Source organism: Haliotis cracherodii, unplaced genomic scaffold (assembly GCF_022045235.1).
Source record: "Haliotis cracherodii isolate W230 unplaced genomic scaffold, xgHalCrac1.p SCAF_1, whole genome shotgun sequence".
Classification (NCBI taxonomy): domain Eukaryota; kingdom Metazoa; phylum Mollusca; class Gastropoda; order Lepetellida; family Haliotidae; genus Haliotis; species Haliotis cracherodii.
This window is the reverse complement of record NW_027266264.1, coordinates 13043280-13068231: the sequence shown is the minus strand read 5'-3', so window position 1 is coordinate 13068231 and position 24952 is coordinate 13043280. Positions and strand designations below refer to the sequence as shown.

Here is a 24952-nt window from a genome sequence, read left to right as displayed (position 1 = left end):
ATTGCAATCTCATTAAAATCAGATCTTAGTTCTCGCTACAGCTAAACAAAGACCTGAGGACATCCCATAACGGGTCACGCCAGACCGACCTTTTGCGAACTTTGACCGACCAATGGAATGACTGACATGAAGTCGATATTATCCAATCAGAAGGCAGCTTTCTCGTGCATTACAGCACTATTTTCAAATTGGCGACCACGCTTCGAAACATACTTTGACAAATACTCGATTAAAAATTTGAAACCTGAACAAATGAACATTCTGGAATGGCTAATAGATTGTCTATATTGTATGGATTCAGTCGTTTAGCCCGTAACTATCGTCCGGAATACCCCAGTTAAAGATTTCGACGTTGCATGATTAGAAATCACATTCCAACTGTCACTTTCATGATCTGGTAAGAGGCGCTCTGATTGGTCTGATGAAAGGTCGTTGTGACGTGACCCCTAATGGGATATGTCCTCAGATCTTTGTTTTGCAGTAGCGAGAACTAAGATCTTATTTTACTGAGATTGCCTATGATTGTTGATTTGAAACCCGGTTTACCCCCATTACGTTTCTAGGTCTGTCAGCTCCAAACCTGCACTCGTGGGTTTCACCCAAGTGGCAAACATCTAAGGCCTGCATCACTTTGGGCTTTCCTCCCACATCAAGCCCTGATATAACTGGAATACTGTTAAAAACGGCGTTAAACCCAACTCACTCACTCACTCTCTACAAACTAACACCATCACTGATGATGTTCATACTGTACCTGCTCTGAAGATGGCTCCCGAAGCGTAGTGCATGGCCAGTGCTCTGGTCAACTGATGACTACTAGTGTACAAGTTCTTCCTCTCAAACTTCCCGAACGACAGGGGAGTATGATCCGAGGCCAGGAACAACTTCATTGAAGCATGGACACTCAACAACATACTAATAGGCTGAATACACAAATAATGAATCCTCACAGGCTGGCTCAAAGCACAGGCAGTTGATTTGACACTCTTGGGCAAACGTTTCACCTTGATTGGCTTGTTGATATCACAGTGTAAAATATTTGGAATGAATGCTTCCACTTCCCTGAGCAGCCTGTAAATGAAGGTGTCATCTATGTACAGAGAGAGGGGAGAAAGGGACAGTTCCACAGACTCAGTCACAGTGTTGCCAGCATCATCAGCAGTCAGAACCAGCTGAGCATGGAGGAAGCTGGACAATCGGAGCACAGCGTGCTTCTCCGTCACCGTCATCTTCTCGAGGTCTGGCATGTTCATATTCTGAGTCTTCTGCTTGACCAGCAGGACAGGGAAGTCGTACTGCCCCTGGCCGTACTGCTGGTTGTCCAGCTGCATCGTACCTACAGACAGGGACATGCACGACTTGGCTTCCGTGCTGTCTGCTGATGTGCTGACCGGGAAGTGGGCAGCGTAGACGCTGTCACAACACAGCCTCAACACCTCTGACACAGTCTCTGTCGACGTGGTCTCATCCATCATTACAAAGGAGATGTGCTCGATGAATACACCAGCTACATACACAGATCCGGATTTGTCTTTCCTCCTTACAAGTTTACTTTCAGTTTTCGATACATCTACCCCAGGTGACACGCCCTGATTGCTTTCAGGAGTCACTTCAACCACTTTAGTTTCTGTTTCCGCACCTTTTAACCGACTACGGATCTCCTTGGCCGATATTTCTGCTTTGCTGATTGGTTCGATTGTGATGTGTGTTACCATGGCAACCTTCCTTGACTGAACTTTGATGTCAGCTACATCGGGAAGTTTGACGAAAGTGTCATTGTTCGACATGACATCCACCCCATTGCTCCACATACTCCGTTTGAAGGAGCCATCATCCTGAGACAAGTTTGCACAGAAGTGCATTCTGGGATGTGTGATGGCATCTGCTGCAGGGTATTGGTTGTTAACGTAAGGCATCGTGTAGTGGGTGGAGCTACCTGGGTCAAGAGTCGGGAGGTCATCGAGTAGCTCTGCCTCCTCCTGGACCACAGTACCTGAAGATGTAAAGAAGAACATCAGCAATCATTGTTCCTGAATTCATAAATTTGATCCAACTGTCAGACTATGATGAAACACAATCAGCCAGATCACACACTGGAACTCACTGATTCTCATTGGTTTATGGTAGACATGTGGTACTGGGGACCTATTCTGTTCCTCAATCCCTTCCGGCATAGAAAACTAGAAAACAATTATTATTTATTTATTGTCGTTGTTTAATGCTGGACTCAACACTATTCTAGCTACATGACAGAGGCCTGTAAATAATCAAATCTGGACCACACAATCCAGAGATCGATATTGTGAACAACAATCTACGCCATAAGGGTATGATGACATGCAATCAATCAAGTCACCAAACTGACCACATGATCCATTTGGTCGTCAGATACGACCAACATAGGTTGCTGGGGAGCTATATTAACCAAGAATCCCTACGGCAAAAAAAATGTTAAACAAAATCAAAATGCACATATACAAAATGTATTTTTTGGAGTCAATATATCATTTATATTCATCCTGATTCATACTAATTGCTTATCGCTCTCTATTTCCTAGTCCAGGGGTGTGTTCGGGTGAGCTGTTTTTCTGTTCTCCGGGAACACAGTTCAGGAAGTTTCCACTACCTTTCAGAAATAGAGAGAGATAAGCAATAGTATGAGTATAGAAGCCCCTGACAAGTTTCAACAAACCTGAAAGTGTGATGTTCATCAGAGCCTGACCAAAGATGATTGGGAAGGAACAGTTGTTGTTGATGACACACATTGGTCCACGGTCCTTCTCCATTACAAGGTACGTAACTCCATCATGAATTTTGGCAGTGACACAATAAGGTTTCGTACAAGCCTCATCTGGTTTGCAATTTGGCACAGAAACACACAACCTAGCCCCATCTTTGTTTGAAGCAAGTCTGAGAGGTAGTGACCATTTCGAACTCTCCATTTCTGAAGAATCTATTGTTTCTCTTATTGCAAGGTAGTGAACAAACCTTGAGTCTTCAGTTTCTACTTTTTCAGGCGAAATCAAACTCCATGTCAAAAGAGAGCATACATTTTCTTCCTTCTTTTCTAAATTTTTGTGTGATGGAATGAGTTCTGGAGACTGAGAGTAGCTCATGTTCCTCCAGTTGACCTTGGAATGACCCAGTGGCACGGCCAGCAGACGCAGCTCCAACTGAGCAGACGTCAAGTTGGTTATCGCGAACCTCTCTCTGACGGTGACTATTCTCATGTCCTGCTTCATCTCAGAGACAATTGTGAGGAACACCGCCTGAAAGGGATATTGATAGTTGTACATTGATGAAACAGTGAATTGCACTCGTATTTATAGCTAAAAGCAAGATTTGGAGAAACTATGCACAGGAGACTGTTAAAAACTTGTGTTCATACTTAAAGAAATTAAAAAAGAGTTAACTGACAAGTAACTGCCGGAAACTGAAGACAATTGACTGTTGTCCATACAGGTTAACAACAAATATTTAGTCTGATGTGAGGTATTATATCAAATCTGGCATATAATCGTCACAGGAAAGCTACCTGAGCAGACTCAAATTTATTACCATGTGGGCTGATATCGATTGCCTGTTCAAAATGCATAATACAGGTCTGGTTATTACCGGTGCACCCCTGTGATACGAACATCTCTATGTTGGCTCTGTCGTACATGTAAAATGCCTCATATCATTTTTAGGTATATAATACTGGTGTCAGTGAAACTGTGTTGAGAAAGGGACAAGAGACAGTTGATCTGTTGAGATGCACTGTCAAGCTGTACCTGTGGGGTATCTCCAGGGATCCTGATGGTTGTATGGACATATCCGTCCACAAACAGCACACGACCAAGATCTGGGCTGTACCTCTTGTTGGCGACCTCGTCCTCCGATATAGGGATGGCTGGAGTGGCCAACACCTTACCCTTGTGGTACAGGCCGATGTGGAACTCGTTGCTCTGGAACACAACAGTCAGAAATACATGCCACTGACAGAACTAGAAACTGATCACAGTTAAGGGTGGTACTAGCCATGTTCTTCCCAGATACTCCACATTCTGGTTAGGTGTAGTTGTTAGAGATTCACAATGCAGGGATGAGAATGGGCATATTCCTTTTCATCTGACACATCTTTGCAATGGAGTGTGGTCCACAATTTGGGGGTGTTATGGAGAAAGTCATCAGATTTTAACAAATTTGTGGTCACTAAAATTCGCAGAAATTTGTGGATCCGCGGAAGATTCTAATCCCTGACAATAGCCTCTTGCATAATCTCTCACATGCTGAATGTGTTTCAGCTCAAATGTGCACTTGTTGCTGTAGCAACCTGTTGAATTAGCCCTAGAATCCTACAAACCTGGAAGGCTGGAGGTGTGTAGGTCTTGCCGTGTGGGATGTCGGAGAGTTTGCCTGTAGTGTTGAGGAGGACGATGGTGATGCCGGTGAGGTTGGTGATGAGGCACCAGGGTGTGATGTCCACCAGGAGGGTGCTGCAGCCTGGCATGTACTCCGACAAGCGGATACTCAGGTCCACACTTGGCTGCTGGACATCGGTCTCAGCCTCAGACAGGCAGGATGTCTTGGTGGGAGGGAAGTTGCCAAGGGACTCCAGGCTGTACCAACAGGAAACAAGATGATTTCATCTCTGGTAAGACCTAATAAGAGTCCCTTCAAAGATCGTTATAAAGGAGTTTATATACACTGCTATCTAAGAAGTAATTCTAACATGACTTTGTCTCAATAATCAACATTTATTGGTTAATCAGAGGTATCAAATCACAATACCATGCCCCTGATCACAGCAGTAAGGTAATTTTTTATAGGAAATCTTTCATGGCCTAAATCTTTCTCAATCATGGCCTGTCTTATTAAATATATTAGCAAATTTAGGTTACAAAATGTTGAATTCACAGAAACTATTCACATTAAGCATGACAATACATGATGTGAAATGACTGGGAAAAAACATCAACAACTTTAAGGAGACTAGATTTTGTTTTGGGGTGTTTACTTATTATTTGCTTACAAAGTAGCTTTGCTGCACACTTTGCTGCATAAGCCTCTAATTGATGCAAATAAAAAAAGTTTTAGAATACCTCTGAAAGAGAGAGAGAGAGAGAGAGACACACACACACACAGACACAGAGAGACAGAGACAGAGAATATGGATGCGAACTTCTTAATAATTATATGAATTCATCTGATGGAGTAAGCATTCACTCTGAATCATTGTGTTCCCCACAATAAAGAAGTCGACATCCACATACTCTCTGTCTTATGTGTATCATTTCTAAATGTCAGCCAAAGACTTGATTAAAGTTAGACAATGAAGCCCTGGACCACATGTGACATACTTACTTGTCGATGTCGGGGAAGCAGTATGGCCAGGTGAGGGAGGGGTCAGTGGGTTGGTCATAACACAGTTGGTCTATGTCCACCCTGTCCGGGTTGTGGTGCTCCACCTGGTCAATCAGGCCTGTGGACAGCACTAGAGGGGGACTGGACTTCGGCAGGGTGGGACTGCAACACAGTACAGTCTCAAAACTTAATCTTTGTGACAAGCCAGTTTTGGAAATTAAAAGGGTTCCTTGAGATTTGCTTTAACTGTTAACATTCGGCCTAGAGCCCTTGACTTTTGTACGTAATTTCGAAAACTATGATTATCAGGAAAAAAGAAACGGCGAAAGTAATAAGTTTTATTACTTGAATTGTTCGATTGTGATTCACAACATAGTGAAGCTGTTAAAACACTAGGCCAAATTTGTCTCTTTGAAACATTTTGGCAGACGTCTGTGTAACCAGATGGGCCATTACTGTCTGAACATACTAGACCATACAAAATGTTATTAGACAGCTGGCTGAAGACATAGACTGTCTGTAAAACGATAGGCCACTAATGAAGTCATAAGAAGACTACATACCACACAGGGGCATGTTTACTCTGCCTGACATTATAACACAAATTCCATTCTCAGCTCCCTGGGGAGTATACATCCCAAGCTGCCTGTTTGGCACGATGGCCTATACAGAATAAACTGCCCTTGAGCTGGCAAGTCAGGCATCAAACATTGTCAGCTCTTATCAAGTATTCTACTCAACATTTGCTTAGGACCACATTTTTTACTAAAGATGACTAGGTTTGTTATGAGCAAATATTGAGTAGAATATATTCAGCAGTCATTGTGACCAACTGATCAACACCTATTCTAAATTCTAATTGCCTCACTTATTTTGCTTTGAAATCAAAATGGATTCTATAATTTCTTCAGACATAGACTACTAGTCTTGACAAAGTCCTAATCCACCAGCCCATGTTGAGGTGCTGTTGCCAACTATTTCAGTATGCTACTTCTATGATGGTACGTACGCCAATCTGAAGGCCAGGTTGTGAGTGATGTCCCCGCCCACGCAGTGCAGCTGATACTCATATGCCTGTCCCGACACCTGCAGCTGCTGCTTCTGTTTCAGTCTGGGCGTGTCCATGTCCACGTAGAGGGGGCGGGGCAGGTGGGAGCGCAGGATGTACAAGGGGGTGAGCAGCACCTGATGCAGGAAGGGGGCATATCACAAGTACTCAACAAATTAAATAAGCATATTACAGTACTATACTCACCGCCAAAAGAAACATGTACCATAGAAACATATAGAGAAGCATGTACATTAAGGAGAGAAGTTTCCAATGTGCACCAATCAATGACAAAACTAACAAACAGTCAACTGTTACCACAGTGTCTTCATTCTTATTATGATATCCCGAAGTGATTTTCAAACTTTACACACAGATCCTGTATGAGATAAATGGTGCATCTTAAGTCATGGATCTATGACGTCACATTTCATGCATCATGAGCATCAATTCCCACAACATACCAGTATGTTCATTTGTGCATGGAACCAATCTAATATCACTTGAATATGAGTAATTCTTCATATATTAACCAACATGTATGGTATTCTCATTTCTTTTGTCCGTGAGAACTGATGAAACCAAAAACTGTTCAAACTATACTTTCTACGGCAAAACCTGAATATGTTAAACTGTAAGGATAATAGAGTGGACATTCTGTGTCATATGTTGCTCAGACACTAGACAAGTCAATGAAAGTCTTCACTAGTCAAACAAGGAACAAGAGCACTCAAGCGATAAAGATACTTTTGTTAAAGCAAGCGTTCAGACTCTCCTAAAAAACATATTCAACATCGACTGTAAATAGTATATATGAGGCTACATAAGGAAATGCTCATTAAAGGATCACATCAAAAAATTCTTTTAGACAAATTGCTGAAACAAATCCATACACATAGCGATACCGTCTTGTCTTCTAACATTACCATGGTTATTTATTTCGAGATCAGGCTCAGCCTTGAAAAAAGTCACCACACAAAATCTTATTGATGTGAGGGGAAACTGTTTCACACTGGTTATAAATGTATTGCCATAATCTAATAGCAAGGTCTCAACAAAGGATGTTCTAGCAAAGGCAATATAGCTGATGGATGTCCCAGCAAAGGTAATATAGCTGATGGATGTCCCAGCAAAGGTAATATAGCTGATGGATGTCCAAGCAAAGGTAATATAGCTGATGGATGTCCCAGCAAAGGTAATATAGCTGATGGATGTCCAAGCAAAGGTAGTACAGGTGATGGATGTCCCAGCAAAGGTAATATAGCTGATGGATGTCCCAGCAAAGGTAATATAGCTGATGGATGTCCCAGCAAAGGTAATATAGCTGATGGATGTCCTAGCAAAGGTAATATAGCTGATGGATGTCCAAGCAAAGGTAGTACAGCTGATGGATGTCCCAGCAAAGTTAATATAGCTGATGGATGTCCCAGCAAAGGTAATATAGCTGATGGATGTCCCAGCAAAGGTAATATAGCTGATGGATGTCCCAGCAAAGTTAATATAGCTGATGGATGTACCAGCAAAGGTAATATAGCTGATGGATGTCCCAGCAAAGGTAATATAGCTGATGGATGTCCCAGCAAAGGTAATACAGCTGATGGATGTCCCAGCAAAGGTAATACAGCTGATATATGTCCCAGCAAAGTTAATACAGCTGATGGATGTACCAGCAAAGTTAATATAGCTGATGGATGTCCCAGCAAAGGTAATACAGCTGATGGATGTCCCAGCAAAGTTAATACAGCTGATGGATGTCCCAGCAAAGGTAATATAGCTGATGGATGTCCCAGCCAAGGTAATACAGCTGATGGATGTCCCAGCAAAGGTAATACAGCTGATGGAGGTGAGGTGAGGTGAAATGGGGTTTAACGTTGCGTCCAAGATTATTGCACTTATATAGCGACGTGCATGCACGTGTGTGTGTGTGTGTGTGTGTGTGTGTGTGTGTGTGTGTGTGTGTGTGTGTGTGTGTGTGTGTGTGTGTGTGTGTGTGTGTGTGTGTGTGTGTGTGTGTGTGTGTGTGTGTGTGTGTGGCTGCTTGTACTAGTCCGGAATAGTGCCGATTTATAGTGCTAGCCCACTGAGATACCATACCGCAGTTTAACATGAATACCCCACTCAGACACAGTATACTGACTCCAAGCCGACCAGTCCTTGTTTTAGCCCCTATATGCCAAGCGCCAGGCAGGGTAACAACATGTGCCATCTTTTAACGTCTTTTGGTATGGCGCGGCCGGGGATCGAACCCCGGACCTTCCGCTCTCCGGGCGGACGCTCTACCAGGAGACCACGGAGGCAGTCACAGCTGATGGATGTCCCGTCAATACTGATATATTTCCAATATGGAAAAAGTCAAAGGATCACCAGTCATATTTCATTCCCTTGTCTCAAAGATATGTTATTAGGGTGTCATCATGTATAACCCTGACAAGTACATACACTACTGCCTAGAAGTTCATTCCCCTTACACGCATGGGCAACGCGTTACGCAACCAGTGTGCATCGGGTTGGTCACGCGTGTGATACCCGTGTGCAACGCGTTGAGCACCCGTGTCACATGCGTGTTACACGCGTTCTCAACGCGTGTTAGGGGAATGAACTTTTAGGCAGTAGTGTACGTGAATGACACACCAATTGACTACATGGGAATGGAACTCATTTCTTTGATGTAAAAGGCAAATACTGCGGTAGTACAAAACACTGATAATGTAAAGGGGATTTTCCATACTAGTTCGCCACAAATATTTGAACATCTAGATCTGTGTTAGGAGAAAGCATTCTGGTATTTATGAATTTAAAATATATTCATTCATCAGAAAAGCCAACATCAAAATATAAACAGTAGCCTTGAGAACAGCATAACAATCGTTACTTACCAAAACAAGTGTTAAACTGTACAGAGTGAAGCTTCATCAATCATAATATTCACCAAAGACCACTCATAGATAAATGAAGTTAATAGGAACAGTGAATGAATGTTCTTATTTTGGTGGACAGAGAGACGAGGAGAGCGGGGTGACTGCAGGGGAACTGCACATCACCAACAGGACAGTTCTTTAAAAAGAAAAAAACGACTTTCCTCTTATTGCACAAATCTACAAGAAGCTAAAAATTGCATAAAAGAAACACAACACTGATAAAATCTAATAACTTCCTGACAAGATCCAGGTTCCTACATCCCAGAATACAGATCTACACAGGATGAGGCAGAAAGTGGGTCCAAAGCACATGGATGTTCCGCATTATCAGGACAAAATACCAGTATGTCAACCAAAGACAACCAATTCACATTCCTAGTCAATAAATAGCAATACTCATAAGAAGTTAAAAAGCATCCAATTCTTTCAGAGTAGTAATCAATTCTCTCAAATTACTACAGTAAAAGTGTCTTGAAATGACAGATTGACTATAGTAATATGAAAGAATCGGGTGTTCTTTAACTTCTTTTGAGCAGTATATATCATCTGACACTTTGACTTAACAATATTGATAGATTGTGAACCTGACATGGGACATGCTAATTCTTCCGAACACTTAAGAGAAGTTGACTCATCAGAGATTATAAATGTTAGTAAACACTGTTCATGCTGTTTTAACCACTGGCATCAAAGCTATAAATACATTTATTATCGAATACACTTTTATTAGGCTAAAAAAATAAAAGAATCGGTTCTCAGGCAATGGTTTTCAAAAATAAAGTGCAGGCGGGCGGTGTCTATTTTTTTTTTTGGATTGTTCAAACTAGTATGTAACCAATAAACAGTTGTGTAATCAATAAACAATTGTGTACAATCAACCTGGGAAAGGGCCCCCCTACATAAATGTGTTCCTTGATGAGTAAAATACTGGAATACAGTATTTGACTACCGTTGGACTTGGAATATTTAAGGATTTATTTAATTAATTTTTTTTAATGGAAATAAAAAACAAACATGCGGCAAACTTATGATGATGCGGGCGGTGCCTGAGAACCAAGAATTTATTTTTTTTAGCCTTATCGAATACACTTTTTATTTTAGGTATGTGTTCTTTTATGTCATCTCAAAGTCAAACAACTTGAGACAGTGTACATAATTTTCTATGGCTATAAAGAAAATGTCTACGATAATAAAACAACACAGATACCAAATGTTTCTATGTCTAAATGTGAGTCAGTTATTTCGAAAGCATATTGCAATTGCTTTGATTGACATAAAAACAAACTGAATGAATAAACACCAGGAGAAATATCCAACGTCTATGACAGTCATAGTATGGAATGAGGGAACTCACCATTCGCTTTGTTGCAGTCATTATCAATTTAGTATCCTTATAAATGGATTGATAAAAACAACAGTTAATACCTCGGATGATACATACAACCTCAAAATAGTGAGTGAGTTTGGTTTAACTCCGCTTTGAACAGTATTCCAGTTATATCACGGCGTGTCAGCTTAATGTGGGAGGAAAGCCCGAAGTGATGCAGGTCTCAGACGTTTACCACTTCGGTGAAACCCATGAGCACGGGTATGGTGCTGACAAACCTAGAAACATAATCGGGGTGAACCGGGATTCGAACCCACAATCATAGGTTTCTGGCGTGCCCTAGGGATGCAACTCTGCACAGCGAATCGCTGCACCTTAGGCGACTGGGCCACCCGTGCCCCCACCTCAAAGTAACCTAAAAGCTAAGATGTTGTGACAACATAATTGTGTCACATGATGAGTGTGTGTTGTTATCTGATTGGTTGAGAAACATTACATGGGATATGCTTCAGAATGTTTCCTGGACTATGTAATGCATATGAACATATCTTGATAAAAAGTATGCATGTTTCCTCAATCCCAATTTGAAATATATGGCATTCAGCTTAGAAAAAATGGATACATCATATATTATGAAGCAGATTCAGTTGTCATGGAAACATGGCATCATTATTCCATATCCTGAGTGATGTCACTTCTGTCTCACAACTGTGGGGGTTAACTTTTTAACTCTTTTTTTTCAATGTTTCAATGTTTCAAATACGTTCAAATAAGTGATTTGAGAATTTGATACACAGAAATGCTAATATTTCAAACCTATACTTAATGACACCAATATGACATATTGACACGACGATGCCACAACAAATGTCCCATTGAAACAACAGTGGCTGCTGGAAATTGAGCTCAAGTTCTCCCACCCAATGGGTTTTGTTATTAACAAACATTATGAATTTTCATCTTTGTTTTTTATTACTTCATTCAATCGGATGTAAGTATTTTGTCACTTGAAATTATTACAAGGTAGGTGATTCTTGCTCAAAACTTAACATTATTTCAGTGAGGCAGGATCGGAAATTCCTTGCAACTTGAATGATAATTGAAGTCTTATCAATTGTATAAATTTCTAACAAATCTAATTGGCACCAAACATTCAAAGACAACAAATTATCAGCATGCTTGGAAAGACTCTCTATATACTTTAACAAAATATAAAACAATCACAATAAAACAAAAGTCCACATAAATCAGACAAACTGAATCAACAATATCAACAACATAGTACATGAATATTGTCTCCAGCAGCCTGCATCTACTCCAACAAAATCTGCCTATCTACATCGTCTCATGAGTCTACCCCCTAGGTCATGGAATGGAGCTGCTCAATGGGTGAGTGAGTTTTGTTTTATGCCACTTTTAGCAATATTCCAGCAATATCACGGCGGGGGACTACAGAAATGGGCTTCACACAATGTGCCCATGTCGGGATTCGAACCCGAGTCTTTGGGTTGTGAGCGAACGCTTTGACCACAAGGCTACCCGACCACCCCTGCTGCTCAATGGCAACCTCTAAGTGTCTTTACTTGCCTGGAATCTGTCAGTTAGTGCCAAGTCTGGTATACCCCAAGAGGGGAGGGTATATACCACTGCAGTTTGCAGTTGAGACAGTGAGTGAGTAGGGTTGTAAGATGCTGTCAGTAATAATCCAGCAATATCACAGCAGGAGACACTAATGTGGACAATCCAACCTCGGCTGAAAGTCCCTGGTCTTCACAGTAATGACAAGCTATCAGTCCAGTGTGTGATGCATTGCCTCATTCAACTACAGCTTACCAAATTACTGTTCTGGAATAAGTACGTCTCTCACATGGCACTTTTAGCCTGAGCAATTGTACTAACCATGAAAATAATCACACTATGTAAATGTTCATCCATTAAATAAGGTAATACTTAGATACAATTACAATTACAATTACAACCATGAAGTACCTTTCTACCCTGGATCTCCTATAGCAGCCTTATATACAAGGAGAGGAAATCCCATTGAATGTCCAGTCGTATGTGCACAATGGTTACTAATGATAATGTCGATGACCTTGACTCATTGATGTCATAAATTCATGATAATGGTGACCTTGCACAATGATCATGACCTTGCATGATGACCAACTTACCAGAGTCTGTACTTGGTGTTTGAAGTGTTGACAGAAGATCCGGCACCAGACATGGATGTAGGTAGACCTGTCTGGGAGGGGGATCTGTAACAAGAATTTAAGTTACACTAATGTTGTTTCCTAACCTGCAGATATCGATCACAGACAAACACGTATACGTATTACTGCTTGTCACCAGACAGACGTTGTATCAATAAATTGTCCAGATACAATTTCAAAGCAAATGCAAGACACTCCTGCGTTCAGAGTGACCTAAGACAAAGAGACATACCTTGATCAGTCCATTCTCCTTCATCCTGTCTCCATTGACATGCACCTCCTGCGACCACGTTGTCTTCAGTCCCAGCACCCGGAACTTCACCCCCACCACCTCCTCTTGCTCCACGATGAACGAGGGCGCTGTGTGACCAGCACCGAGGATGCATGTGCTCTCCTTCACAGACTTGTCTCCCCTTGAGGTCATCAGACTGACCTCCATGTGCTGAGACAGTCGACTGGACATGACAAGCTGGCCACTGATGATGATCTGGGGAACATTGACAGATGGAGATGTCATACATCAAAACTTCCATGTATACACCTGGATATAGGTCCAGCATGGCTTACTACATGCCATACAAAATACCCACTTTAGGCTAAAAATAATTAATAGTCTTGGTTCTCAGGCACGTTTTGTTTTTAAAAAAAGAGTCCTTAAAAAAAAGTCCTTTATCATTATTTATAGTGCTAGCCCACTCAGATACCATGCTGCACTTTAACATGAATACCCCACTCAGACACAGTATACTAACTCCGAGCCGATCCCTTAGCCACTTATGCCAAGCGCCAGACAGGGTAACAACAAGTACCATCTTATAACGTCTTTTGGTATGACGCTGCCGGGGTTTGAACCCCGGACCTTCCGCTCTCCAGGCGGACGCTCTACTACTAGACCACAGTCACGGCGGCAATAGGAGTTTGTATGATTGTTTTGCCGAAATTTACGATAAAACATCACCAGACATGATGATTTACAAATTCAATGGTATTTGTGTACTGTATACCGCAGAATGTTTCATACGCAGAGATAAGAATTACATATGCATTTGTCTTGTAAAATAGGCTGGAAAAAGCAATCAGCTGATCACACATTTTCTCCCCTATCTAATAGGTGATTTAGTTTACAAAATACTTAATGTCATGGCCAATATCATAACTGAAAAGAACTTTCAATAGAGTACTAACGTGTGTATTTCATTTCGGATTTATTCCAGTATTTTACTCATCAAGGAGGCTGTTTCCCAGGTTGATTGTACACGACTGTTTGGGGTGTTACATAAAGTTTGAACAACAACAAAAAACACGATCACCTGCACCATATTTTCAAAAGTCATTGCCTGAGAACCAATTCTTATATTTTTTAAGCCTTATGAAATTGTACCCTGAACAAAGTTGAATACAAACACTTATATTGAAATACGGAAAGCAAAATCGATGACATTTTTACATGTTTTGTTCCTGCTCCACGGCACTAGTTACTTGACTACCTGATACATGTCATCCATCGTACCCCAATTGTGTGAATCGATGCTCATGATGTCAATCACTGGATTGTCTGGTCCAGACTCGATTATTTTACAGACCACCGTCATATAGCTGGAATATTGCTGAGTGCAGCGTTAAACAACAAACAAACAAATGTGACTACCCTTTCAGCTGCATCCTCTGCTCTGTATCATATGATGTGATGCTAGCATCTGGAGAACATGTGCTGTTCTGGGATTAACTTTTCAGCAGGCACCAGTGGTTTCTTTTGACATTTCTCAAGATCAATTCTATGTCATATGTAGATATTTCCAAAACATACATGGCAGTTCGGGATATATAAAATATCAGAAAGGTGATTCTTAAGTCTTTCCAGGAGTATGTTACGGGCTATTGCATTGTCTTGTAAAAAGGCCAAAACACTGTAATCACCACCCCAACCCTGCCCCACCATCACTTCCTAGATGCTTTGGAGAAAGGCCAGCCTGGCAATTAACAGTTAACAAGGTCATATATTTAAGGAATCAAGATGTCCTTAAATGTCTAAAGTGAAAAAAGCCTCAGAAACACTTTGTCTCAATCAAGTTCTTCCATTTAGTGGAAAGGGAAGAGTGTGGTTTCCCCAGACTGTTCTCTTTTGTATACAAAGATACGCTTTTCTTTGAACATATGTATTCGGCTGAGGTAAGGTACAGTTTCAAGCTTCACCTCGCCTTTTGATCTCCAAACTGTACCATTATATAAAAAAAAGTCCCTTCTCTTGTCCTTCATCTAGTACATATTGTAGGTTTGTTTGTTTGTTTGTAGATGTAAATAATCGAGTCTGCATGGACTTGACATTCCTGTGATTGACATCCATCTACTACACAGACATGCTGTAGGTGGTGTTCTACCTGTTTCTGGGTGTTGGTGAGCTGCTTAATCTTTATGATGACTGTGTAACTCTGGTCCTTGGCTGTCACAGCTCGGATCACGCTTGTGTCGGTGTTGATGTCAAAGGGGTCACACCACTTCCAGCTGGGCTGGTCCATGCACACGTGAAGCAGCTGTAATCATGGTTACATGGAAATGTTCACAGAATGAAATCGCACTTGGAATCATCAACTTCAAAATAAATCTCACTCCAATGGGGACCTTCAAAACAATCCAACCACATACGCCCGGGATATGGAAGGTATAAAGTCTTTATGAGAAAAACAAATAGCAATGTTTGGGGTCAAAGTTAAATAAATACATAAGGGATCATCCATTTCGTAACAAAATATCTCAACAAAAACACTTAAATGATCATGAATATTTTGGGGGAGTACACAATTTCATAAAATGATCCCCCCCAAAAGTTCAAGATCCCAAACTTTATTTCTTCACTACATTATAACATTGGCCTATGAGTTTACAAATGGTGTTGGAGGTCCACAGAATAGGGGTGGTGGGTTAGCCTAGTGGTCAAAGCGTTCGCTTGTCACGCCGAATATCCAGGTTCGATGCCCCACAAGTGTACAATGTGTGAAGCCCACTTCTGGTGTCCCCTGCCTTGGTATTGATGGAATGTTGCTAAAATCACCGTAAAACTATACTCACTCACTCACTCTACAGTCTAAAATGACTCCCGGAAAAATCAAATTCACAATAAATCTCATGAATAGGGGACTATGCCCCAAGGTCAGTTAGCTCATTTGCAGCATCAGTCCACTCATTGTGATTAGTTCTGGGTGAAACTGACCATTGTCTTACATAATAACAGTAACCATTACCTGTTGTACTTGTATGCATCATAGAATTGAAATAGCAGACAAACAGAGTACTTTTTGACTGACTATAAACATATTTGCGTGTCTGTGTGTGACCTACCTGCTTCGTCTTGTGGGATCTCCAGCTGTAGCAGTTCATCTCTCGGGAGCCCAGAGCCAAGTTCTCATCCGTACCAACCTGCAGCAAGGGGATGTTACAACACATGATGTGACAATCAGGCATACAGAGAAGTTTCAGTGGCTGCTTGACCGGTATTCTTGAAGTTGGTGAGGAAACAACTTCATCGATAATAACTTCTGGTTTATTGCATATAGCGATGTTTCGCTGTAGATTCTTACTCTGTTATCAAGCTAGAGTGGCAACAACCAAGTGATGAGCGGTATATATGCTGCAGATTAACACTGACAACAACAGGCAATAGATGACAAGTAGCACACAGATGATTGGATGAAGCCAGATGTACAGTGAGTAACAACGTTTCAGTGGATGCAAATTAATGATGATAAATTACATGAATTTGGACCATATCTTGTATGGCACTACTACAGGAATATCTGTCTTTCGCCAAATCTCTGCTTCTACTGATTGAGGTAAGAGTTATCAAAGGGTTGAATTAACAAATGATAAAGATATGTCTAGCAATTGAGAAAATTTTAAAATGATCAAGTAAGATCAGGGGTGTCTTGAAGTTGTCATCCCATAAGAACTAACAAATATCGAACAATATTTATCATTGTTAATTATTCTAGGAACACTAGCTCTTTTACATCGTTGCCATAATCCTGTATTTAACCCACTAGAACTGACAAATATTATTTAGACCAACAATAACAAAACATTTAAAGTTTTTGGAAGTGTATATAATTATGACAAGACCTTATTCTTCATGACTTTCAAGTTTGGGACCTATAACAGCATGAAGTGCACAAGTCAGCTAATCATCCTCTGAGCCTCAATGCACCATGGACATACTCCTAACCAAGCTCCTTCCCAGTGTGTGACACCTTCGCTACACTATCGGTAACATCGCTGCCATTACAAGATACATACTCCAAACCAAGCTCCTTCCAAGTGTGTGACACCTTCGCTACACTATCAGTAACATCGCTGCCATTACAAGATACATACTCCAAACCAAGCTCCTTCCCAGTGTGTGACACCTTCGCTACACTATCGGTAACATCGCTGCCATTACAAGATACATACTCCAAACCAAGCTCCTTCCAAGTGTGTGACACCTTCGCTACACTATCGGTAACATCGCTGCCATTACAAGATACATACTCCAAACCAAGCTCCTTCCAAGTGTGTGACACCTTCGCTACACTATCGGTAACATCGCTGCCATTACAAGATACATACTCCAAACCAAGCTCCTTCCCAGGGTGTGACACCTTGCTACGCTATCGGTAACATCGCTGCCATTACAAGATACATACTCCTAATCAAGCTCCTTCCCAGGGTGTGACACCTTCGCTACACTATTGGTAACATCGCTGCCATTACAAGAATCTTAAACTTTGCCCTCTGACCCCATATATAGTCATGTTTATACTATTGTTTATGTCTTTGGGAATGCCATCACAGTTATTTTTGTAAATATTTACGACCTGACCATATTTCCCAGATCATTTTTTTGACCTTTTGTTTGTTTAATCAGATTGATTCGAGATTACATACAAAACGGAAAATCAACCAACTTCTCCCTTACATTCTTACTATATACCAATTACATGGTAGTTGTAATGAAACAGAAATTCAAATTGACAAACAAAGAAAATAATTGAGCAGGGGTAGCAATCAGTTGGTTGCGAGTTTAACTCCAAGCATGGTTGTAGCCACATATCACAGTGGGGAGCTTTCACTGGTGGCAGAGATAGTATGGACAGCTCCACGAACAGGATATCGCGGTGAGGAGCTTGACTCCCAACATGCATCAGTCACCAACACACCCACTGGATGTCCTCACCTGGCCGAATCGGACGGTCTGCTGTGTGTCATTACAGACAACAATGTGACTAAACACAGCCTGGGCCTTGTTCACACCAGTTTCTCCACACAGCTGCAAAATCAATAGATGAAAAAGAATGGGAGTGTGCTGCAATCCAAATGGGTGAAAAACATTGTTAAATCTATCTGTCTCTCAGTCTATTATCAATAATGATAATAATAGTTCTTGATCATGCATAACTTTTTTGTCTCAATCCCAAATGTGTACAGAAAAATGGAAAACATAATCAAGACAATATTAAATTTGATCAATATTTATTAGAACTGTTTTATTAAGATATATTTGTCCACATTTTGCAAAACAAGTGGGTTCAGTTATCGCATTGTGACGTCACCCTTTGTATCAAGGGCCTAATGTTTCTTTGTTGTTTAACGCCGCACTCAACAATATTCCAGATATATGACGGCGGTCTGTAAATAATCAAGTCGGGACCAGACAATCCAGTGATTGACATCGATCCATGCAATTTGGATATGATGATATGCATCAAACAAGTCAGCGAGTCTGACCACCTGATCCCGTGAGTTGCCTCTTATGACAAGCATAGTCGCCTTTTACGGCAAGCTTGGGTTGCTGAAGACCAATTCTAACCCAGATATTCACGGGTCAAGGGCGTAATGGCATTCCAGCATGACATCCCTCCAGAGTGAATTCAGGTCTGTCTCAAGGCCAGTGTGCTACCAAAAATTACTATTAACACTTGTACTTAATGATGTCGCTGAACATATTGTGTCATCAGATCTGAAGGTGTTATTGATTATTTGGTTATAACACCATTGGTTTCAAATGAAATTTCAAAGCATCAAATACTCAATAAGAAACCTGAAAATATGTAATGTTTATCTGCTAAATGAACACACGACACACATAGAAAGCATTTACACTGTGCAAACAAGGTCAGGGTGTAAAACCATGTTCAACAGCATTGCTAACTCATCCTGATATGTGTACTGTTATAAGCTTCCTGTCCAACACAAAACTTTTAATCTTCCTTGCTGTGCAAGGCAACAAGACCACTGTTAAAGTAGACCCACCATACTCCATGCTTGTATAGATGTGGTGAGTGTGTGCACAGCCCCGCTCCCCACCCTCACCACTGCTGGGCCAGTCTTGCAGTTACACTCCACCATCGGGGGCTGAAAGGTGGATAACAAATTGTGTTACACACTGTAGTAGTGAGTAAATATGGTTTTACGCCGCTTTTAGCAATATTCCAGCAATATCATGGCGGGGACGTCGGGAATCGAACCCGGGTCTTCGGCGTGACGAGCGAAAGCTTTAACCACTAAGCTCCCTGACCGCCCCCACACTGTAGTAAGTACTTTCATCATTTGTAGATTACCGTATTTGCCCAAATAAGCACCTTGGGTGCTCAGAAAGTAAACACAAGGAGAGCTTATCAAACCGATACATGACAATGTCAGAAATCGGAACTAAAGCTTTGGCAATTATAAATTACTAGATTGATTGAAAAGCATTTTATATACACTGTAATATAAAAATATGCAATATGTGTCAAAAACAGAGATATATCCCTGGATTATGAAATAGCAGTTGGCACAACCAGTCTATTACTTTGTTTGGAACAGTGGTAAAAAATGGAGAGAGAAAAACTAAAACAAAGATACACACTCGCTATTTAATAAAACTATATACTGTCATTGTGAGACAAAACTGTATGAATCCGCATAGTAGAGTCTTACAAAAGTTTGCACATCAGTTTTGCAATTCATAGATTCCGAAAAAAAATACACAGTCAATCCTTATAATATTGATTTCGACTATGAAAATATGTCTTATCTACAATAGTTTAACAAAAAGCAGTTGCATATATCAAAGCAGACAAAAATGAAGAGATTGAAAAACATTCCAGGTGTGGGAATACATACTATGGGGTGATATGAATCAGGTGATTGTTTAATTTATACACACATAACTTGACACGCCCACATCCTGTGTAGCCAATCAATGGAGAGTATGATCAAAACAAAGTTCATAGGACCTGTCAATCAAATGCAAGAGGCGAGAAGAAATCCAACAGTCAACGGGAAGAAATAATATGTCAGGGAGAAAGGGGCTGTTTCAAATGACATGGTCAGTTACTGCCAGATTCAAACACTAGTTCCCTGAGAGCGGGAATTCACAGTTTGAAAAATGTGGGTTAGAAATGAAACCCGAAGTAATGAAATTTGTGGAACCGAGGTGAGCGGGAAAAAAAGGCGAGCAAGCCTGCATGTTTGCTGTTCCATTTCCTCTCGGCCTTCAGTCTCAAAGGGTAGTTTGGACAATGATTATGCATGAATTTCGCTAAATGTCCTGTGCATGACGATACATGCGGGCAGAAAGGGAATTCCCTCGACTATAATACTGGGATACCCCCGTCGCTTAATTTTTTACATTCTTTGGGAAATGAATACAATAACATGTGACCAAGTCAGCAAATCAGAATGCAGAATGCAATGAACACAACGAAAATATAATTATTCACAATGAAACAAAGAGTATGTGGCTGCCCCTATGTTGTGTAGCCTGTATGTGACAGACCGCCCTACATTCTCCCAGTGTAGCACCACCAGGTAGCCCTCCAGCTTCGTAGGACATGTTCTATGTGGCTGCCCCTATGTTGTGTAGCCTGTATGTGACAGACCGCCCTACATTCTCCCAGTGTAGCACCACCAGGTAGCCCTCCAGCTTCGTAGGACATGTTCTATGTGGCTGCCCCTATGTTGTGTAGCCTGTATGTGACAGACCGCCCTACATTCTCCCAGTGTAGCACCACCAGGTAGCCCTCCAGCTTCGTAGGACATGTTCTATGTGGCTGCCCCTATGTTGTGTAGCCTGTATGTGACAGACCGCCCTACATTCTCCCAGTGTAGCACCACCAGGTAGCCCTCCAGCTTCGTAGGACATGTTCTATGTGGCTGCCCCTATGTTGTGTAGCCTGTATGTGACAGACCGCCCTACATTCTCCCAGTATAGCACCACCAGGTAGCCCTCCAGCTTCGTAGGACATGTTCTATGTGGCTGCCCCTATGTTGTGTAGCCTGTATGTGACAGACCGCCCTACATTCTCCCAGTATAGCACCACCAGGTAGCCCTCCAGCTTCGTAGGACATGTTCTATGTGGCTGCCCCTATGTTGTGTAGCCTGTATGTGACAGACCGCCCTACATTCTCCCAGTATAGCACCACCAGGTAGCCCTCCAGCTTCGTAGGACATGTTCTATGTGGCTGCCCCTATGTTGTGTAGCCTGTATGTGACAGACCGCCCTACATTCTCCCATTGTAGCACCACCAGGTAGCCCTCCAGCTTCGCAGGACATGTTCTATGTGGCTGCCCCTATGTTGTGTTGTGTAGCCTGTATGTGGCCCTACCTTCTCTCTGTGTAGCACCACCAGGTAGCCGTCCACCATCGTAGGACATGTTCTATGTGGCTGCCCCTATGTTGTGCTGTGTAGCCTGTATGTGGCCCTACCTTCTCTCTGTGTAGCACCACCAGGTAGCCGTCCACCATCGTAGGACATGTTCTATGTGGCTGCCCCTATGTTGTGTAGTCTGTATATGGCCCTACCTTCTCTCTGTGTAGCACCACCAGGTAGCCGTCCACCATCGTAGGACATGTTCTATGTGGCTGCCCCTATGCTGTGTTGTGTAGCCTGTATGTGGCCCTACCTTCTCTCTGTGTAGCACCACCAGGTAGCCGTCCAGCATGGTGGGCTGCAGCACGGTGTCCATCGTCAGGTTGCGATGCTCCAACACCTCCAGCCCCACTGTGGTCGACACCTGCAGCCAACACACCCACATGCAGGAGTCAGTGTCTCTACACTGCACACATCAACAGTCCACTCACCTCACCTCACCTCACCCCTCATACACAGAACGATTTCAAAGCTAAGACTACTTTAACTCCTACTTTCAAGACTAAGACTACTTTAACTCCTACTTTCAAGACTGGATACAGCTTTATGGGAAAGAGAGGGTGCACACAGAAAATGCAAAAATGCTAGCACATATTTCAGGAAACACTATGCGTTTGTTAGCCATAGATTAGTAAGCTTGCCAGACTGCCTGATCCTGTTAGTCGCCTCTTACGACATGCATAGTCACCGCTTAGGGCAAGCATGGGTTGCTAAAAAAAATTTTTACAAACCTGTAGAGGTTATGAATTCTCTGATGAAATCCTCCTTGGGGCACTTACTGCATTTTCCTTGCTCAAGAAAATCTACATGACATAGTTGTAACCATTTTCCTTAATAAAAAATGTTACCACACAAAAAACTTCGTTTTTGTATGATATACGACCACCCTTACGGGGCCTCACCACCAACGGCGCCTCACGCCAGGGGGAGCAACTCTCATCCAAATCACTTTCCATATGTCAAATGCTGACGGAATGTGGGGAGGTGGGTGGCCGTGCCCCAAGGAGGATTTCATCAGAGAATTCATAACCTCTACAGGTTTGTAAAATTCTCTTTCTGATTAAATCCTCCTTGGGGCACTTACTGCATCAGGACAGACTCCCAAAGATAATCTAGGAAGTGGCATCCGTCAGCAACAGGCGTAAATAAATACATCGTATTTGATTATTCAACAGAATAAAATATTGAGTTCAATAAATGGAACCAACCTTATCGTGAGGCACCACCGTCGAAAGGCGGGGGCTAGAGACAGGGCGTGGTCGACCATATATTATGATAAAGCCTGTTTTCGCGGCTTGTCATAAGTTGAGAACTCGAAACACCTCCCACCCCCACACTTTTTTTGAACAAGTGATATAGGGGCATAGATCACGAGAGACCATAACCAGCGCTGAGCTAGGCCAGAGAGTCCCCGAGGATCGAAGGAGCGCGTGCGCAAAATACGAGTATTATCGAGTAGTAAGGACTGATATTTATCGACCGCAGAAGATAAAATCCGGACCATTACCGAGCAGTATAACCGGAGGACTGTCTAAAATCTCGAATGCTCAATCGGCTAGAGATTAGAACTTTGCCCCGTTCGGAGAACTGACTGACCAAACCGAGTACGCTCGCTTGAGTGTTTGTCGAGTTGGTAAGGTTTGATGAATCGTGCTCGGCTGGCTCCAAATAGCCGCGGAGCAGATCTGCTCAATGTGCAGAGCCGCGGCGTACGCTTTTGACGCAGCCACTGCTCTAACCTAATGAGCCTTCAACCTGGTAGGGGGGTCCCTGCCTGTAAGCGTATACGCTGTACAAATAGTTGAAACTATCCACCTCGAGATAGATTGTTTACTCGCAGGTGAGCCAACCTTCCTACCGCCGTAACAGCAAAATAGTTGGTTATCCTTACGGACACCAATATTTCTGCTGATATAGGCCATGAGAGTCGTGCGGACATCCAAGACATGAGCATGTCTTGCAGTGGTCCCCGACGCGGAAGGCTGTGAAAGAGCAGGTAGCTCAATAGGAGCCGTTCACGTGGAAGCGTGTGCGACCCTTTGACAGTAAGAGTCCGGTAGTCGAAAACTGACTCTGTCCCGGTGATATTTATCGACCGCATGGAAGACAGTTATTTCGGGATCGGCTGACATAACACGAATGTCGCCTACCCGTCTGCCGGACGTTACCACCACAAGGAACGCCGTCTCCCAGCTCAACAGCTGAAGAGAGAGAGACGACAGATCCCGAAAGGAAGGACCGGACAGCCAATCGAGAATGATTGACAAGTCCCAAGGGGGACTGATCCGCCGGACTGGCGGTCGGATCCTGTCCACACCTGCTAAAAAGCGCTGCACTAATGGGTGTGCACCCAGAAGTGCCCCGTCGACAGTGACGTGAAAAGCTGCGATAGCTGTAGAGTAACCCCGGACTGTTGATGCGGCCAGGCCGTCATCTAGTCGCGACTGGAGAAACTCAATCACGGATACGAGATCTGCAGAAAAAAAAAAAAAGATCTGCAATCCCTCTATCGACACACCAGGGCGCATAGCAGGCCTATCTATCGTACTGAACGTTTGTCGAATCTCTCCGCGAAGCCAGTATTGTGTCTGCAACTCGTGCAGGAATACCGCTCTTCTGGAGGCGATTCCTGACAGTGGCTAAGCCACCCATTGAATCCTTGGATTCGGGTGGAGGGCCCCGTTCTGGGATAGGAGGTCCGGTCATAAAGGTAATATAACAGGAGGCTGAGACAGAAACCTGAGTATTACTTGAAACCCACTCTGCGCCGACTAAAGAGGTGCCAGGAGCACAATTAGTCGCGCAGGCTGAGTGCTTAGCTGAGACAGGACCTTGGAAATCAGAGGTACTGGGGGGAATGCCCACAGAATTCTGTCCGTCCAATCTAGCTGGAAGGCGTCCGGTGCCACCGACCTCGGGTCGTGGACTCGGGGAGCAGAACGTTGGTGTCTGGTGATTCATCACAGACGCAAACAGATCCACCTGTAACGGCCTGTATAACAGGGAGAAAATCCCGAATATCCCCGGGTCGAGCCTCCACTCGTGAGGAGCGAGGATCCGGCGAGACAGAGCGTCCGTACGGACGTTGTCCACCCCCGGGAGATAAACAGGTAGCACCCTGATATCGTGAGAGTCGCACTTTAGTAGGAACTGCCACGTCTTTCGTCGAAGCGACGGAGACGCCGTTCCCCCCTGCTTCCGGATGTAAGTCATCGCCGTTTGGTTGTCCATCTCTAGACGAACCACTTGGCCACGAAGCAGACCCGGGAAGCGTTGGAACACCAACCTGACCGCTCTCAGTTCTAGCACATTGATATGCAGTTTGATCTCCTGCTGGGACCATAGTCCCGAGGCAGTGTGATCATTCAGAACGCCTCCCCAGCCGGAGAGTGACGCGTCTGTTTGAACTGTGAGAGACGGAACGGGAGTGTCG

The 24952-nt window shown here is 42.8% G+C and overlaps 1 protein-coding gene across 2 annotated transcripts in view; it reads right to left on the bottom strand.

Annotated features, from left to right (window-relative positions):
* The window catches only part of LOC139472994 (intermembrane lipid transfer protein VPS13B-like), a 69419-nt gene that overhangs the window by 4714 nt on the left and 39753 nt on the right, over positions 1 to 24952 (bottom strand). The window contains exons 32-45 of one of the 2 annotated variants that reach the window (XM_071255503.1): positions 21773 to 21883; positions 19135 to 19236; positions 18059 to 18151; positions 16189 to 16266; positions 15231 to 15383; positions 13085 to 13339; positions 12814 to 12897; positions 10667 to 10702; positions 6356 to 6531; positions 5347 to 5508; positions 4346 to 4601; positions 3774 to 3947; positions 2693 to 3269; positions 755 to 1993 (exon numbers count right to left, since the gene is read on the bottom strand). In XM_071255503.1, the coding sequence (XP_071111604.1) occupies positions 755 to 1993; positions 2693 to 3269; positions 3774 to 3947; positions 4346 to 4601; positions 5347 to 5508; positions 6356 to 6531; positions 10667 to 10702; positions 12814 to 12897; positions 13085 to 13339; positions 15231 to 15383; positions 16189 to 16266; positions 18059 to 18151; positions 19135 to 19236; positions 21773 to 21883 (3496 nt within the window). The remainder of the gene's footprint in view (positions 1 to 754; positions 1994 to 2692; positions 3270 to 3773; positions 3948 to 4345; positions 4602 to 5346; positions 5509 to 6355; positions 6532 to 10666; positions 10703 to 12813; positions 12898 to 13084; positions 13340 to 15230; positions 15384 to 16188; positions 16267 to 18058; positions 18152 to 19134; positions 19237 to 21772; positions 21884 to 24952) is intronic. The other variant, XM_071255495.1, reaches the window with a different exon arrangement.